Genomic DNA, 19,424 nt, shown 5'->3' with positions numbered 1-19,424 from the left:
GGATGGGAAAGTGGAGATCCCTTGGAGATGTATCTTTTACCCCCCTGACAGCCCCACTGAGTCTGTTTTTGGGATTGAGCTGCGGGGGGGGGGGGCAGTGGAGGTCAATATGGGCGACCCTTCTGTTAGGCCACACCCACCGTAAGTGTCACTGAATGATGTTGTAGAACAGATGCATAGGCTGCGGTTCAAACTCATAAAAGACACACCTACTTCCACTTACCCTCGCCTTATGCCCTTGGGGAATCCCCGTCGCCATCTTGGAGGGCGGTCCAAATTATTAGCCAAGCAAGGCAAGTTTGCAACGTAAGCCCCTCAGCCCTCGTTTTTAGTCAAGATTGCAAGTGTGCCATTATGTCCACTCCGGGGCCTGACACTCCCCATAATTGTACATCCGCTAAGAAAAGTCTGCGAAAACTTAAAAACAACATCAACATCAATGGAGAAGTCAACATACAAGTATAAGTAAAAACAAATGCAAATAAGTTTTAAATTGTGCAACTAATAAACAAACACGTCTCGTAAAAAGTAAATACATTTTTGTTTGGTTATCTTTTGGAAATTGTAGAAATAAATATGTTCCTTCTTCAGAAGTTCCATCTAGGCAGGCAGGTGAAAGCATACACAAAAACACTTAGAGGAAACCAGTGTAACATCCCTTCTAAAAGACCACAACCACACAGGGCATTTGGGATATAGTTTTTTTAGACCAGAGGAAAGTCCTCCTACCACCCCTCCAACACCACTTCCATCAGCGTTCTGGTCTCCTATCCAGGGCCAGACCAGGACCAACCTTGTTTAGCTTCAGAGGCAAGCCAGCAGTGGGATGGAGGGTGGTATGCTGCTGGCAAACAGAAGCCTGACCAGAGAAGAAGAGACAGGAAACCATGGCAACCCTAACAACACTGACCACCATGGCCACCATGCACCGTCCAGATATGACAGAGGGAAGAAGAGGAGAATAGGGAATACAAAGATTAAAGAAGTGGGTGAGGGACTGTCTCCCTACTTTAAAAGGGAACAGGAGGCTTGGATAGAATGGGGGTGTTTATATACAAGTATTACATTATTGTCCTGTGTTGCAATATATTCATTTTCAGTTTGTAATAACATGTACTCATATCTTCTGTTTTGCTGTGTCTGTTAGGCAACCAAACGATCATGACACAAGGCGAGACCCAGATACCAGAAACAGGAGGCAGATGGTTGGTGTTTAAGATGTTTAATAATCCAGAAGGGGTAGGCAAGAGAATGGTCGTGGACAGGCTCAAAGGTCAAAACCAGATCAGAGTCCAGAAGGTACCGAGTGGCAGACAGACTCGTGGTCAAGGCAGGCAGAATGGTCAGGCAGGCGGGTACAGAGTCCAGAACAGGCAAGGGTCAAAACCGGGAGGACTAGAAAAAGGAGAGTAGCAAAAGGAGTATGGGAAAAACACACTGGTTGACTCGATTTAAACATACAAGACAAACTGGCACAGAGAGACAGGAAACACAGGGATACATACACTGGGGAAAGTAAGCGACACCTAGAGGGGGTGGAGACAATCACAGGAACAGGTGAAACAGATCAGGGCGTGACACAAACATCAGTTATCAGCTGTTGGAGTCACAGTGGTTGTTCTGGTTCACATATTCCGTCTCTCTGGCTTCATGTGGTTATGGTGAGAAGTGAAAAAGCATCTTTCAAAAAATTATTCCGTTGTATTAACAATGATTTATTCATATATTAATTCATTTGTTTACAAAATAGTTAGTTCTCCAAATCCATCTCTGACACAAGAGACACGGTAGACAACTGTCACGTTCTGACCTTAGTTCCTTTATTTTGTCTTTTGTTTTAGTATAGTCAGGGCGTGAGTTGGGTGGGTTGTCTATGTTAGTTTTTCTATGATTTGCTATTTCTGTGTTTGGCCTGGTATGGTTCTCAATCAGACGCAACCGTCAATCGTTGTCCCTGATTGAGAACCATATTTAGGTAGCCTGTTTTCTATTGTGTTTTGTGGGTGGTTGATTTCTGTCTTTTGTGTGGCTGCACTAGACAGAACTGTTTCGGTTGTTGTTTTGTTGTTCAGTTTTCATTATATAAGATGAACATGTACCACGCTGTGCATTGGTCCTCACCTTCTTCCCATGACAGCCATTACAACAACGGACAGGTGAGTCTGTTCAAACAGATGTAAGATCATTTTTTTATTGCTTTGTGGGAAACATCCACTCTTCTTGCTCTCTGTCCCCAGTTCTATTTATGTTGTCTGTTCTCTCTCTCCATCAGGGGGACTACGCCAGCGTTAAATTCTATCGCTCCAAAAACCAGGAAGTGCCTCTGGACTTCGTCCTGTTCCTGGGGTTGAGGCATGTGGATGTCCAGTACGCTGCTGTGAAATTCAGCCACCCCAGTGCTGCCACCCGGTGAGCATATTCCACCATTACAACATGGAGTCAACGCTAGAACAATGTGAAACACACAGACAGCATCAAGGTCATTCATATGTTGCTGCTTATTGGAGGAGTAGACGTTGATGTGATCAATATGCAAAAGCCCACCTTATCGACCTCCCGGGGGCTGAGTTCTCCCTGCTACTGGGGGATGAGGAGGATGACTCCCTCCTTCACTATCTGAAGGGTTGAAGAAGCATTATTAAAGTTAAATGACATTTCATTGAATTCATACTATGGTGTAACAGTGGCCATTTTGAAAAGTTGCAGTTTTAATGTCTAAAAAGTTCCAGGAGTATTCTTCAGGCCAAATGGCATTTCTTGAAACTACAAACTGTACAATGGACATCTCAAGATCAATTACTATGACATGCCTATAATGAAGAAGTGATGTTGGTTTTAAGGAACTGTTCTGCCTGCAATCCAAATGGCACCCTATTCTCTATTTAGTTCACTACTGGTCAAAGTAGTCCACTATAAGGGAGTATGGACTCTCATTCAGTTTAATGGATGTTTCTTTTCTCCAGGCCTGTGGTTGAACCCCCTGGTTGATCCCCCTGTTCTCAAAAGCACAGTCAACAAACCCAGAACCAAGAAGACCTGAACACAACAAACCCAGAACCAAGAAGACCTGAACACAACAAGTTTGACAAAACGCTCTATATAGACCCATATATTTGAACTAAGTGATGTAATCATTTACAGTGTAGAAAATAATAGGAACATGATCCCCTTTTCCATTCACCCCTGAAAGGCACACATATACAATTTGACACATCCCAGACTGGCAGGCAGGCAGACAAACAGTTCAATATGTGTATCATTGGTCATAGGTATGGTGTGACAGTGCCAGTGATATCAACTGTGGAATTCAATGCTATCGATTTTTACTTTTTGTTAGCCAGTGTTAAATATTGTGGGGTGAAGTTTGTTTAAAAATAATTGAAAAGGGCAGGATGGTATCTGATACTTTGAGGTGAAAGTGTCGGTGCTTGAGAAGAGGTTTGATCGTGTGTGTGAATACACACCTCTGGTTGATGACCTCTCACCTTTGTGTTTGAGGAAGTTGAAGAAGCACCCTCTGCTCCCCCCTCCAGCCTCCTTGGGGGTCTTGGAGCCACCCTCATCCCTCAGCAGCAGGGAGAACTCAGCCCCCTGGAGTTCGATAAGGTGGGTCACGTTACTCAGCATCCTCTGACTCCGCTCACTACTTCTCAAATTGTCCCGATATAAAAAATAGGCGGGCTGAGCGGCACAGATTTGCATATTTCGCTCTGATTGGATTGTTTGAATCTTAATTCAGGACCAATCAAGGAAAAACAACAGCATTGATTAAATGTGAATCCCTCATCCGGTTTCCTGTTCCTTGGCAAAGATTTCAGCTTCATCTCTTATTCTCTGCCCCCTGGCCACAGCCCTGTCTGCCAGCATCCCAATTCTCCACCCTTCCTGAAGCGTGCACTTGCATACTTTTTTCACATGGATTTAGCTAACAAAGATGGAAACTCAAGCCAGTCAATGTTCACACCAATTCCATGATGGGAAGTGTGCCCTTGCACACTTGGGAAAGGGTGGAGAATGGGGAACTCTCATGCCCCTTATTGCCAGTTTGTTATTGAACCAAGTGAATGAGGATATGATAGAGACATGGAGACTGTAGTCTGCAGTAATGTTGAGATGCCAGTAGGGAGTGCTCTAGACCACTGGAGCCAGACATACTATATAGTCTACTTTCAGTTGCACATTGATGCAGCTGATGAGGAGTGATGGGAATGATGGGTCTTTTAAAAATGTAGGCCCACTCCTCAAAGAAAGAAATGCAAATATGCTGACTTTTGTCCATTTTCTATTTCGATACAGCAACATCCTTGGGGCGGCAGGGTAGCATAGTGGTTCGAGCGTTGGACTAGTAACCGGAATGTTGCAAGTTCGAATCCCCAAGCTGACAAGGTACAAATCTGTCATTCTGCCCCTGAACAGGCAGTTCCTAGTAAAATAAGAATTTGTTCTTAACTGACTTGCCTAGTAAAATAAAGGTAAAATAAAAATTGTGACATGCTGTTCCTGCAGGTTAACACCCTGATAAGGCTACTTTTAAAATGTATCAACCACAGATCTCACACATAGGCTACGCCTGCTTCTACTAACACTTACAGTAGACTACTTCTTGTTTCCATTCAGTGACAGTAAGTTGACTAACTGTTCAAGACCTCTCCTCTTCACTTCACTCTGTAAGTACTCTTGACAATATCTTGAAATATTGATTGTCATGTTTTTCTTGTAATATATCATATATTTGAGGGTAAGACTTACTGTATCGTTTACTTTTTGTAATGTTTTGAGCTGGTGTTTTGGTTGTTACATCAGGGCCAGTATTCATAAAGTGTATCAGAATAGGAGTGCTGATCTAGGATCAGGTTCACCTCATACAAATAATTATGATCTAAAAGAATAAACTGATCCTAGAACAGCACTCCTACTCTAATACACTTTCTGAATATCGGCCCTGGACTATGTTGATGTGTTAAGTTTAGTTCAGTTTATTCATGTGCATGCTTTGTTTGTGTGTGGGTTGTGGTTAGGAGTAGTATTAACATGAGACACAGTGATGGTGGGTTGTGTTTGTAGTATTAACATGAGACACAGTGATGGTGGGTTGTGTTTAGGAGTAGTATTAACATGAGACACAGTGATGGTGGGTTGTGTTTAGGAGTAGTATTAACATGAGACACAGTGATGGTGGGTTGTGTTTAGGAGTAGTATTAACATGAGACACATTGATGGTGGGTTGTGTTTAGGAGTAGTATTAACATGAGACACAGTGATGGTGGGTTGTGTTTAGGAGTAGTATTAACATGAGACACAGTGATGGTGGGTTGTGTTTAGGAGTAGTATTACCTTCAGTGGAACCTTCAGTAGCAGTTGATGAGGATTGATGGGATTTGGTCACATTTTGCCTCTAAAAATGTATGGCCCACTTCTCAAAGGCAACTATTTGACATGTTGTTTATGCATGTTAATGTCTTAACGCCTTGACTGGGCTACTATTAAAATGTGTCAACCACAGAATTCACACTTACAGTAGGCTACTTCTTGTTTCTATGTACTGCCAGCATCACCTTCCTGTCATCCATAGACCTCTACTGCCTGAACCATATCAGAGATATTTATGTGGACATTATATTGTAGCACTTTATATTCACAGAATAGTATATGAACAACATCCTATATTAGACTATACAGTGGGACAAAAAAGTATTTAGTCAGCCAGCAATTTAGTCAGCCAGCAATCCCACTTAAAAAAGATGAGAGGCCTGTAATTTTCATCATAAGTACACTTCAACTATGACAGACAAAATGAGAGAACATTTCCAGAAAATCACATTGTAGGATTTTTTATGAATTTATTTGCAAATTATGGTGGGCTAGCAAACTGTATGATCTTATTATTTGTATCTCAGATACATTTGCTTGGCCAGCTATAGCCGAATGTTAGCTAGCTAACATTGGACCTGGTTGGTTAGCTACCTGCAGATGCATGCAGGGTTGTAAAGTCATGAGTTGGGATTATGTTTCATTGGTTCCCTAGGTTGCTAGCTACATGTCTTAACAAAAGACTTCACTACGCAAGTAACAATTTGGGGTGCGTTCGTAAATTCAGTCTGGCCATCTAATCCAACATTAAACTATATATGGACAACATGCTACATTAGACTATACAGTATATAGACAGCAGCAGTCAACACAGCAGACTATGGTGATGATACTGATTCCTCTGCTAACTAATGCTACTACCAGTACTGTACACAAGGGTCAACAGTGTAACATAATATGATAGTCATGTTGTACTACTACAGACATCAGTGTTTGTTTGCTTAAATGTGACTTTATCAAATAGCCAGTGTTGTGTTTCACCTTTCTATCTGATGTATTGTCAGTTTGTAATGTTGTTATTAGCCCAACATTATGGATGACATTATTATTGGGATGGTGCAGTAATGTTGAGATGCCAGTAGGAGGAGCTCTAGTCTAGAACACTGGAACCTTCAGTTGTACTTTGATGAAGCTGATGAGGAGAGTAAATTGAATGTGTTTGTAGAATATAATGAATGACATCATGGAACTGACCAAATGGAACTTTGACCTGTTCCATGTAGAACTCAGAGGGACAAGGCAACACATTCTAAGATATTATAAACATTCCATATAGAATAGTCAACATATTGTTAACATGGTTCTGTATTTAATGAAAAGTGGAAATGAGGGACATTTTGTCCATTTTAAAAATGTAGGGTCCCCTCTAATACAGTAACCTCCGTTCTGACATGCTGTTCTGGTCCTCATGCATGTTAATGTCTTAAAGAGGAAGAAAGGACAGTTCTGTATCAGCTACTTGTGTTCTGACTACTATAAATATGTATCAACCACAGAACTGACACCTACTAGCAGTTCCCACTCAATACCAGTAAGTTAACTCACTGTACAAGACCTCTCCCCTTCACTTCACTCTGTAAGTACTCTTGACAATATCTTGAAATATAGTTTTGGGTAATTTGTTTTTAGTCATTCGTCATTCTTGAGGCTAATGTATCATTTGACTTCTTGTTATGTTTTGAGCTGTGTTTTGGTTGTTACATCAGGGTCAGTATTCATAAAGTGTCTCAGTGTAGGAGTGTTGATCTACATAGTGATGAGATGATTAACCAGGTTAAAATAGACATGAAAAACAAACATTTGTATCTCTGCTCAGTGTGCGTGTGTGAATGAAGCAGTAGGATGTGTTTTAACTTTTCTGCATCCATAATTACCAGCTCTATAGACTTTGATACAGACTCCCTGGGCCTTATGGGCCCTAACTACAGAGTGTGTGTGTGTGTGTCACTTGCTGTTTAGCCTCACAGCTTGAGGATAGGTGCTATCATTGAACCTGGTGGTCAGTCTTTAGGCTGCTGTACAGCTTGATGGACTGTAGAGGACTGAACATTTATCCTCCTATATTTGGGGTTCTGAGAATAAAACAGCTTCAGAACAATCAATGTATAAATATGTGTTTGCAGTTCTACAGACCTGTTCAATAATGGTGATGGTGATGATGTTGGTGATGATAATGATAACCATTGTATACATTAGGAATTTATTTTTGCATCATACAGCATGTCAGATTAAATAGACAGATGTAGACAGACATGCAACACTTCACAGACAGACAGACAGACAGACAGACAGACAGACAGACAGACAGACAGACAGACAGACAGACAGACAGACAGACAGACAGACAGACAGACAGACAGACAGACAGTATTCACATAGACAACCATTTAGCACAATACAACACAACACAATATGAGCCTGGTTTATTTTCAGTAATGAGGTCCTGTACCCCATTTACAGTTTCTACTTCAATGTATCAGGTGGAGTTATTCACCAGCTATAGAGTGAGTTGTTGTTTATGTTTCTAAGACTGCAGGGTGGGAGATGCAACAATGTCCTTGAGAACAGCAGGAAGTGTGTTGGTGGTCTTTCTCTGGTCTGTAGCAGGTATGGTCTCATTCTTATCTTTTAGTTGCTCTGTTTATCAATCTACAGACATTTCTAAAAGGTTATGAATCATAATGTTATACTGGTGTGTTCTGTTAGGAGTCTCCACTTCACTTTAAATAGTTATCTTTCACACCTCACTGAGTGATGCTTATCTGTGGTTTCCATTCACACTCAACTCAGCAGCTATGGTGACAAAGTGGACAAAACATTTACAGTCAGTCATCTAGCAGACAATGCTATGCAGAGCAACAAAGGTCAAGTGCTACGCCCACGTTGATACAAAGTCAAATCAGGGCCCAGAACCTACAACCTTTTGGCCACCGGCCCAAGCTCCCAACCATCAAAGATCCCCCCCTCTGCAGTTCCCTGTGAGGTGCCCCTCAACCATCCTCACTCAAAACAAGCATTGGATGTAACAGCGTTGCCCCTCAGTGTCATTCAAACATGTTTTGTTTGTTTATTTTGACTTAATTTTTTACTTTTATCTTTGACCGTCATTCTATCCCCCACCCAGCAACTCCACTCCCACATCCCAACTCTGTTTCCCTCAGCCCATCCCACCTTGCTCTGCTGCCCACACTCTGGAGTTCTACATCCCTACTCTGTTTCCCTCAGCCCATCCCACCTTTCTCTGCTGCCCACACTCTGGAGTTCTACATCCCAACTCTGTTTCCCTCAGCCCATCCCACCTTTCTCTGCTGCCCACACTCTGGAGTTCTACATCCCAACTCTGTTTCCCTCAGCCCATCCCACCTTTCTCTGCTGCCCACACTCTGGAGTTCTACATCCCAACTCTGTTTCCCTCAGCCCATCCCACCTTTCTCTGCTGCCCACACTCTGGAGTTCTACATCCCAACTCTGTTTCCCTCAGCCCATCCCACCTTTCTCTGCTGCCCACACTCTGGAGTTCTACATCCCAACTCTGTTTCCCTCAGCCCATCCCACCTTTCTCTGCTGCCCACACTCTGGAGTTCTACATCCCAACTCTGTTTCCCTCAGCCCATCCCACCTTTCTCTGCTGCCCACACTCTGGATTTCTACATTTCTACATCTATCTTTCAACTATGCTGTGATGTTTAACATACAATTTGAATATATGTAATCAAATAGAATCCACAGATTGCGAGTTGATTCGTAAGAGTATTAGTATTACTGACCAGATCTCTCCAGATCTCCCAACAATGCTATATCTAGATTCATGTTATGCTTTTTCGGCCATTCCTGAACCTGGGACCAGCAACAGGCTACCTGAGGGCAATACCAGAACAAATGGTCTATTGATTTTTGTATCCACACAGCAAAATCTGAAGAGCTACGATAATGGAATGCCCCAAATATTCAACATTTTGCTGGTGGCAAGAATTCTGTAGAATAATTTTAGCTGAAAAGCAAGAAGTCTTGAATCTTGAGTCATGTTAAATATACAGTTAAAGTCAGAAGTTTACATACGCCTTAGCCAAATACATTTAAACTCAGTCTTTCACAATTCCTAACATTTAATCCTAGTAAAAAGTCCCTGTCTTAGGTCAGTTAGGATCACCACTTTATTTTAACAATGTGAAATGTCAGAATAATAGAGGAAATTATTTCAGCTTTTATATCTTTTATCACATTCCAAGTGGGTCAGTGTAACGGTAAATGAATGAATAGGTGTGGAGTCAGGCGCAGAGAGCAAAGGATACGGGAAAAACACGCTTTAATGTCCAGAAAATCACAAGAACAAAAATCAGGCGAACAACAAATGTGAAAAAATAAAGGACAGCGAAAAAAACTGAAAATGCAAAACACTAACCACTCTAACACACACAGATGAACAAGCCCACACAAACAGAAGTGGGCTGAACTAACTTAAATAACCCCACCCTAACAACCAATTAGACAAAACCAAACGAACACAGAACAATGGATCGGTGGCAGCTAGTAGACCGGCGACGACGAGCGCCGAGCGCCACCCGAACCAGAAGGGGAGTCACCTTCGGTAATATTCGTGACAGTCAGAAGTTTACATACACTCAATTAGTATTTGATAGCATTGCCTTTAAATTGTTTAACTTGGGTCAAACATTTCGGGTAGCCTTCCACAAGCTTCCCACAATAAGTTGGGTGAATTTTGGTCAGGGCTTTGTGACGGCCACTCCAATACCTTGACTTTGTTGTCCTTAAGCCATTTTGCCACAGCTTTGGAAGTATGCTTGGGGTCATTGTCCATTTGAAGACCCATTTGTGACCAAGCTTTAACTCCCTGACTGATGTCCTGAGATGTTGCTTCAATAAATCCACATCATTTTCCTCCTAATGATCCCATCTATTTTGTGAAGTGCACAAGTTCCTCCTGCAGCAAAGCACCCCCACAACATTATGCTGCTACCCCCGTGCCTCATGGTTGGGATGGTGTTCTATGGCTTGCAAGCCTCCCCCTAAGACCCTAAAAATAATGTGGGGATCCTAGCTGCCCTAAGACAGGGAATTTTTACTAGGATTAAATGTCAGGAATTGTGAAACTGAGTTCAATGGTATTTGGCTAAGGTGTATGTAAACTTCCGACTTTAACTGTAGTACACCTGCAAAATAACAAATGTAAACCAGAGAAACAACACACTACCCTGCCTTGTGGCCAATACAAAAACACACAACCCTCCCCAAAGCAATAACAAAAAGTTTGATAACCCTCCACTATTTTGGACCCCCCAGTAAATTGTGATCTGTCCCTAAACACGTTAGTGAAGGAAATTAAGAAACGTAATGTATTAAAATGCTGGAAGTGAATCCTGGAATTAAACTATTAACAATGCAAATGATTGAAAGCTGTGGGCATTAAGGAGATGCCTGGCTCAAGTAAAAGCCTGTCTGTAATAAGTGCTGGTGTGTTCAGTTATTTACAGGCAATTAAACGCCCAAACTAATTGAAGTTTTACGGTAGGCCAAGCCTCACAAGCTATAGTAGCATGGCACACATTGATCTGTTACCTCTCAATCTGCCCCTTAGTCTTTGCCAACAGACCTTGGCTTAATTTTGATACAATTGTGTTGCGTGACTTTTTCAGTGGTACTGGGTCAGAATGGATGGAGTGTGATTTACACCAAGAATAGTATCTGTGTCTTGAAGGGGTCAACAGTGCAGATGTCCTGCACTTACACATATCCCAGTGGTACAGTCACAACAGCCTTCTGGTTCACTGAATTGGGGACTGGTAAAGAGCCTGACAGTCTAGCTCAGGACCCAGAGTATGCAGGTCGTCTGGAGTATCATGGGGATAAGAAGAATGGTCAACGCCTGAGAATCACAGACCTGAGAGAGAGTGACTCTGCTGAGTACAAGATCAGATTATTAACTGAAGGAGGGAGATACGTTGGAAGTCCTGGAGTCTCTCTGTCTGTCACAGGTACAGTTGCATTCAATATAGCTAAACTGTTGAATTCCATTTAGTTCAGGAAAATGGTCTTGGTTTGTATTTATGTCTGTATAACAGGATATCTTCCTTATTAGTATTAGAGTGATAAATCAGTAAAGGGATTTACAGTGATATTGTTTTTCTTCAGGTTTTCAGGTGAAGGTGACTGGTGGACATCAGGATATGACATTGACCTGTATCACCACCTGTACTCTGACTGACAACCCCACCTACATCTGGTACAAGAACGGACTCAAAGTGAAGGAGGACACTTCCAGCCTGCACTCAGACTCCTTTAGTGATGCAGACAGTTACTCCTGTGCTGTAAAAGGCCATGAGGATCTCCTCTCTCCTGCAGTGTGTGAGTGTGGATTTTTTAATACAATTTTCATACAAATAAAATGTTTTTTCCGGTTGTGAGATGATTCTAATTATATTTGCTGTTAATGTGCCATCCACTTCTGCTTTAGTTCCGTATCTTTTCCCACGCCGTGTTGGAAGTGCTTCAAGATTGTATATCAAATTCATAAGATATATTCAATTATATTCATTTTTTGGGGTGAATTTACTTCTACCAGATACCTTTTATGAAGACCTTTGCTAAATGTGTTGGCACATTGAACACCCATTAATTTGTATTTATTTTTATGTTTAAAAACTACATCACTGAAAGGGTAGTCACTTCATGGTTACTTTGACAGCATATCTTTATGGTTCTCACTACTGTAATTATTGTAACAACATAAGTGTATCGGTATTGCAATGAAAGATTTATGTAAGGTGTTTTGTTGTCTTTTTGTATTTCAGGTAAGAACTGTTGGATTGTGACTTACACCCATCAGAGTATCTGTTCCTTCAAGGGGTCAACAGTGGACATATCCTGCTCTTACACATATCCCAGTTACCATGAGATCAAAACAACTTTCTGGTTTACTAAATGGGAGTCCGATATGGATCCTGAAGATCTGAACTCGATGCCAGGGTATGAGGGTCATATAGAGTACCTTGGGGATAAGAAGAGTGAGGGTACCCTGAGAATCACAGACCTGAGATTGAGTGACTCTGCTGGGTACAGGTTCAGAATAATAACATCTGGAGGAAAGTTTGCTGGCTCACCTGTCTCCCTGACTGTCACAGGTAATCTGTCACACATAGGGCTGTTACGGTGACCGTATTACTGCCACACAGCCAGTCATGAGGCTTGTCAAATTCCATGTGACCGTTTAGTCACGATAATTAGGATTCTCCAAGCTTCGATGCTGCTGATGGTCATTAGTAACCAACAAACTTTCTAACTGCCTGCTACTCAGCAATCTATTGTCCCTCTAATCACTCTGACATCAATGCAAATGTAATTGAAAATATAATCAAACATGAGCTCATGTTGTGCAACATTTCTATAGGCTATGAAATTGTGGGAGAAAACTGAGTGATGGCCTCTATTAAAAAGAGGAGGATCCCATCAGCTTTCCTCAACGTTCCTAATATCAAGCACATTGCTTCCCTTTACAACATGAGTATAGCCTACCTGGCTAACAATGAAAATTAACTATTGGAAAAGCGGCCACCATTCGCTATTTAAGTGCACAAATTATGTATTTTCTTCCCCTGCCCACATTTCGAGACGGGTGCATGATCAAATCAACTTTAATTTGTCACATGCGCCAAATACTATCTTACTGTGAAATGCTTACTTACAAGCCCTTAACCTAAGCATTCTGATATGTTGCGTCAGCCTCATTGCTTTAAAAAAAATTGATGCTAGTGGTTGTATTAATTTGGGATTTATCGCATACCACAACTGTCTCAGACTATGATTGGAATATTTATTTATTTATATATCGCACAGAACAGAATAGGTCTATGGGGAGTAGTAGATTGACATAGGCTAGTGCTCTTGCTGTTTGTTAGGCCTACTCATCTTGCTGGCTGAAGAGTAAATGTGGACAGTTCTTCCAACTACATCAATATGTGCCTCGGAATTTGATAAGGACGCGCACAGATAAGTCCCCGATGTGTTTGTCTTCACTTGTAGCCTGTGAGAAGGACCCTATCACCTGAAGGGCTAAGAAGAATTGAGATATCTAAGAGAGCCGTGTGATTGAGATGTGCTTCGGAGCATGAAGCCCAGAGAAGTGAATTATAATTATTATAATTATATTACTATAAAAAAATAAAAAAAATAAAAAAATAATAATAATAATTAAGATGACATACTCAGCCCAAGGGCATAATGGCCACTGGCCACAAAAGGCATGAGTTTTTACGAGGCATTACAGCCATATAAAGGGTTGCCGCCGGGAAATTTGAGAAATTTTCCGTATCATCATTAGAGTCGCATCATGCAGCTTTAAAAAACATAAAAAATCTAAACACGGGAGCCTCCCGAGTGTCACGGCGGTCTAAGGCATCGCAGTGCTTGAGACATCACTATAGACCCGGGTTCGTGACCAATACACCCATGATGCGGCGCACGATTGGCTAAGCGTTGTCCGGGTTAAGGGAGGGTTTGGCTGGCCGGGATTTTCTTGTCCCATTGCGCACTAGCGACTCTTTGTGGTGGGCCGGGAGCCTGCAAGCTGACTTCAGTCTCCAGCTGGACGGTGTTTCCTCTGACACATTGTTGAAGCTGGCTTCCTGGTAAAGAGAGCAGTGTGTCAAGAAGCAGTGCGGCTTGGCAGGGTCGTGTTTTAGAGGACCTATTGCTCTCGACCTTCTCCTCTCCCACATCCGTACGGGAGTTGCAGCAATGGGACAAGACTGTAACTACCAATTGGAAATCCCGAAAAAATCTGAATCTAAAATGTGAAAAACACAATGAGTCGTAATCGCCTAGTCACACATTTCACATCTAACAGATCAGATGTTATTGGTCAGAAACACATATTTAGCAGATGTTATTTTTCCTAGCTCTAACAGTGTAGTAGTGTTCAACAATTCACAACAATACACACAATTTTAAAAGTAAATATATAAATATTAGGACGAGCAATGTCGGATTGGTATTGACTAGAATACAGTATATACAGTTGAAGTCGGAAGTTTACATACACCTTAGCCAAATACATTTAAACTCAGTTTTTTACAATTCCTGACATTTAATCCTAGTATAAATTCCCTGTCTTGGGTCAGTTAGGGTTTATTTTAAGTATGTGAAATGTCAGAAAAATAATAGAGAGAATAATTTATGTCAGTTTTTATTTCTTCACATTCCCAGTGAGTCAGAAGTTTGCATACTGTACATTCAATTAGTATTTGATAACATTGCCTTTAAGTTTTCTATTAGGGTCAATCGTTTCGGGTAGCCTTCCACAAGCTTCCCACAATACGTTAGGTGAATTTTGGCACAATCCTCTTGACAGAGCTGGTGTAACTGAGTCAGGTTTGTAAGGCCTCCTTGCTCGCACACGCTTTTTCAATTCTGCACACAAATTTTCAATAGGATTGAGGTCAGGGCTTTGTGATGGCCACTCCATTACCTTGACTTTGTTGTCCTTAAGCCATTTTGCCACAACTTTGGAATTATGCTTGGGGTCATCGTCCATTTGGAAGACCCATTTGCGACCAAGCTTTAACTTCCTGACTAATGTCTTGAGATGTTGCTTCAATATATCCACAGAATTTCCCCCCCTCATGATGCCATGTATTTTGAAGTGCACCAGTCCCTGCTGCAGCAAAGCACCCCCACAACATGATGCTGCTACCCCCGTGCTTCATGGTTGGGATGGTGTTCTTTGGCTTGTAAGCCTCCCCCTTTTTCCTGCAAATTATGGTCATTACGGCCAAACAGTTATATTTCTGTTTTATCAGACCAGAGGACATTTCTCCCAAAAGTACGATCTTGTCCCAATGTGCAGTTGCAAACCGTAGTCTGCCGTTTTTATGGTGGTTTTGGAGCAGTGGCTTCTTCCTTGCGAAGGACTCATTTTACTGTGGATATAGATACTTTTGTACCTGTTTCATCCAGCATCTTCACAAGGTCCTTTGCTGTTGTTCTGGGATATTGATTTGCACTTTTCGCACCAAAGTACGTTCATCTCTAGGAGACTGAACACTTCTCCATCCTGAGCGGTATGACGGCTGCGTGGTCCCATGGTGTATATACTTGCATACTATCGTTTGTACAGATGAACGTGGTACCTGTCAGGCAGTGATACAGCACGACAGGATGCTACTGCTATTACTGTAATGACCTTATTTAAGGGCAGGCATCCAGACGCAGTAGTGCTATGTCGCAGAAAAAGACCTCATTTAGTATTGCACCTCAGAGGACATAATACACAGTTAATGCGGAGAAGTGTTCAGACCCCTTGACTTTTCCCAAATTTTGTTACGTTACTGCCTTATTCTATAATGGATTAAATTGTTTCCCCCATCAATCTACACACAATACAAAAACAGTTTTTTCAATTTTTGGGGGGTAATGTATAAAAATAAAAAACTGATATCACATTTACATAATTATTTATACCCTTTACTGAGTACTTTGTTAAAGCAACTTTGGCAGCGATTACAGCCTCGAGTCTTCCTGGGTATGGCGCTACAAGCTTAGCACACCTGTATTTGGGGGGTTTCTCTCATTCTTCTCTGCAGATCCTCTCAAGCTCTGTCAGGTTGGATGGGGAGCGATGCTGAACAGCTATTTTCAGGTTTCTCTAGAGATCTTAGATTGGGTTCAAGTCCGGGCTCTGGGTGGACCACTCAATGACATTCAGAGACTTGTCCCGAAGCCACTTCTGGGTTGTCTTGGCTGTGTGATTAGGGTTGTTGTCCTGTTGGAAGGTGCCTTTTGGCACACTCAAAGCGGGCTGTCATCTGCCTTTTACTGAGGAATGGCTTCTGTCTGGCCACTGTACCATAAAGGCCTTATTGGTGGAGTGCTGCAGAGAAGGTTGTCCTTCTGGAAAGATCTCCCATCTCCACAGAGGAACTGTTGAGCTCTGTCAGAGTGACCATCAGGTTCTTGGTCACCACCCTGACCAAGGCCCTTCTCCCCCGGTTGATCACTTTGTCCGGGCATGGGGCCTTATGGAGACAGAGGTGTGCAAATCATGTCCATTCAAATGAATTTACCACTTGTGGACTCCAGTCAAGTTGTAGAAGCATCTCAAGGTACGATTCATGGAAGCAGGATGCAACTGAGCTCAATTTCAAAGCTCAAAAGGTCTGGATACTTATCTAAATAAGTTCAGGATTATTTTCTTTATTTTTTACATTTCCCTGACCAAGGCCCTTCTCTCCCGATTGATCAGTTTGGCCAGGCGACCAGCTCTAGGAAGAGTCTTGGTGGTTCCAAACGTCGTCCATTTAAGAATGATGGAGGCCACGGTGTTCTTGGGGACCTTCAATGCTGCAGAAATGTTTTGCTACCCTTCCCCAGATCTGTGCCCCGACACAATCCTGTCTCGGAACTCGACGGACAATTCCTGTCGACATCATGTCTTGGTTTTGCTCTGACATGCACTGTCAACTGTGGGATATATATATATATATATATAGACAGGTGTGTGCCTTTTCAAATCATGTCCAGTCAATTGAATTGACCACAGGTGGACACCAAGTTGTAGAAACATCTCAAGGATGATCACTGGAAACAGGATGCAGCTGAGCTCAATTTCAAGTCGCATAGCAAAGGGTCTGAATACTTATGTAAATCAGGTATTATTATTTTTTATTCGTTTATAAAACAAATAATCTAAAATCCTGTTTTTGCTTTGTCATTATGGGGTATTGTGTGTAGATTGAGGGAAACAATTATTTGATCCATTTTAGAATAAGGCTGTAACGTAACAACATGTGGAAACAGTGCAGGGGTCTGAATACTTTCAGAATGCCCTGTATAGGAGGACGATATTAATGGTTTATTTTACTCTAGATGTTGTGTTGAAGATGGATCCTACATCTGTGTCAGAGGGGGAGAGAGTCACACTGACATGTAGAACCAAATGTACACTGGACCCCATCACAGTCTACAGTTGGTATAAGAATGGACAGTCTATACCAAACAGCAACACCTCCTCTCCTGTCTATATCCTGTTCTCAGTCAGCAGTGAGGATACAGGCAGATACTCCTGTTCTGTAGAAGGACATGAGGATCTCCCCTCTGATGAAGAGACTCTCACTGTCACATGTAAGTACATTGAGGGTTTGGACGTCCAGTTTGATATGCTGATCATGTTGATAATTGAGAATAGATTGTTTTCCATATAAATATATCTATCAATATATATTTTAGGGTGCAACATCTGTTCCCCTGAATTTGTATTCCCATAATTTAATCATTCTTGTTAATGTTTCTGATTTGTCTTTTACTCTGAATTCAATTTTTCAAACTCACCCGTAAAATGTAAACACAAATGTTGCTATAATTAAATACAAAGTATTTTACACTAGATGGCCCAAGGAACACCTCAGTGTCAGTCAGTCCCTCTGGTGAAATAGTGGAGGGCAGTTCAGTGACTCTGACCTGCAGCAGTGATGCCAACCCACCTGTGGACAAATACACCTGGTACAAGATAACATACAAGAAAATGTCAATGAGACATTCTGGACAGAGCTACACCATCCATAATATCAGCTCTGAGGACAGAGGAGAATATTACTGTGAGGCTGAGAATGAAGTTGGAGCCAAAATATCAAAGCTTGTTCCTGTAAATGTTTTGTGTAAGTATTGCATATAATCTCCAATTTCGACTCTATTTTACTTATTTTACATGATTCCATATGTGTTTTTTCATAGTTTGGACATCTTCACTATTATACCACAATGTTGAAAATTTAAATAAAAACTAAAGGATAACCTTGAATGAGTAGGTGTGCTCAAACTTTTGACTGGTACTATCAATCCATGATCCTGCAGCAGTGTTTCCCTGGGTTCCTGTGGTGGGGGTGGGGGCTGTCCTGACTGCTGGAGCTCTGCTACTCACCATCTACTGCACACTGAAGAGGTGTGTATTTTCTAGCCAGATTTAAATATAACGATCTTATAAAACTCCAGTAGAGGTCAGTAGAGAGCAGAACTCACTCTGTCCCTCTTTACAGGAGATCCACAGGAGGAAGTGATGCCACAACAGACACACAGGTGATTCTATCAGTAAACCTCCACCTTCACACCTGGTGACACTAATTTACTGTGTCACAACAGTCTCTTAAACACTATTTTCACTGTTACCATGTTCTCTCGTTCTCTTTCCCTCTCTCTACACAGAGTGTCCATCCTGACCCTAACAGTGACACGTACACAGGTCTGAGCATGAAGACCATGTCCCCTGACTATGACACTCTGGCAGTAAGTCTCTTATGTGTTTGTGTTAAGGGAAAATGATAGAGGTGTCTCAAAGTGCTCATGCATTTCCCCTCTTTTTCTCTCTACAGAGTGTCCATCCTGACCCTAACAGTGACAAGTGCACATCTCTGAAGAATACCAGGTCACCAGAGTGACACCCTGTGTGTGTGTGTGTGTGTGTGTGTGTGTGTGTGTGTGTGTGTGTGTGTGTAAACATTTTATGAAGTGGTGTATAAAGTGCTCATTCAGTATGTCTTTGTTCAGAACGTGAGAGACTCACCCAGTGACACATCCCCTCAAATAGATAGTAAGCCACCACAGAACCTGGTCTGAAGAGAACCACCATAGAACCTGGACTGAAGACAACCACCACAGAACCTGGACTGAAGACAACCACCAAAGAACCTGAGACCCACCACAGAACCTGGACTGAAGACAACCACCAAAGAACCTGGACTGAAGAGAACCACCACAGAACCTGGACTGAAGACAACCACCAAAGAACCTGGACTGAAGAGACCCACCACAGAACCTGGACTGAAGACAACCACCAAAGAACCTGGACTGAAGACAACCACCAAAGAACCTGGACTGAAGAGACCCACCACAGAACCTGGACTGAAGAGAGACCCACCACAGAACCTGGACTGAAGAGACCCCACCTGGACTGAAGAGACCCACCACAGAACCTGGACTAAAGAGACCCACCACAGAACCTGGACTGAAGAGAACCACCACAGAACCTGGACTGAAGACAACCACCACAG

At 42.1% G+C, this 19,424-nt stretch overlaps 1 protein-coding gene across 4 annotated transcripts; it reads left to right on the top strand.

The window, feature by feature from the left end:
• The first annotated feature begins 4,601 nt into the window (after positions 1-4,601).
• Positions 4,602-19,059, top strand: LOC135534634 (B-cell receptor CD22-like). Of its 4 annotated transcripts, none has more exons than XM_064961566.1 (13): positions 4,621-4,667; positions 6,867-6,946; positions 7,900-7,977; positions 11,025-11,363; positions 11,521-11,733; positions 12,180-12,509; positions 17,248-17,502; positions 17,766-18,035; positions 18,232-18,319; positions 18,414-18,453; positions 18,580-18,660; positions 18,747-18,799; positions 18,962-19,059. In XM_064961566.1, exons 3-13 carry the CDS (start codon positions 7,923-7,925, stop codon positions 18,963-18,965), a joined length of 1,728 nt encoding a protein of 575 aa, XP_064817638.1. In that variant the 5' UTR covers positions 4,621-4,667; positions 6,867-6,946; positions 7,900-7,922; the 3' UTR covers positions 18,966-19,059. The 4 variants fall into 4 exon arrangements, with proteins under 4 accessions (XP_064817636.1, XP_064817638.1, XP_064817637.1 ...); XM_064961565.1 differs by having other exon boundaries at positions 18,922-19,059; XM_064961563.1 differs by having other exon boundaries at positions 18,747-19,059.
• The last annotated feature ends 365 nt before the right edge of the window (positions 19,060-19,424 follow it).

The sequence above is a fragment of the Oncorhynchus masou genome, unplaced genomic scaffold, assembly GCF_036934945.1.
Source record: "Oncorhynchus masou masou isolate Uvic2021 unplaced genomic scaffold, UVic_Omas_1.1 unplaced_scaffold_3705, whole genome shotgun sequence".
Taxonomy (NCBI): Eukaryota; Metazoa; Chordata; class Actinopteri; order Salmoniformes; family Salmonidae; genus Oncorhynchus; species Oncorhynchus masou.
Note: the sequence above shows the minus strand (reverse complement) of the source record. Positions and strands in the feature narration are given on the sequence as shown.

Excerpts from the sequence above, each read along its gene's own strand:
- LOC135534634 (XM_064961564.1), top strand. The coding sequence starts at position 7,923 with ATGTCCTTGAGAACAGCAGGAAGTGTGTTGGTGGTCTTTCTCTGGTCT. Across the intron at positions 7,978-11,024 it reads CTTTCTCTGGTCTGTAGCAG|TGGTACTGGGTCAGAATGGA; the intron begins GTATGGTCTCAT and ends TGACTTTTTCAG. Across the intron at positions 12,510-17,247 it reads TGTCTCCCTGACTGTCACAG|ATGTTGTGTTGAAGATGGAT; the intron begins GTAATCTGTCAC and ends ATTTTACTCTAG.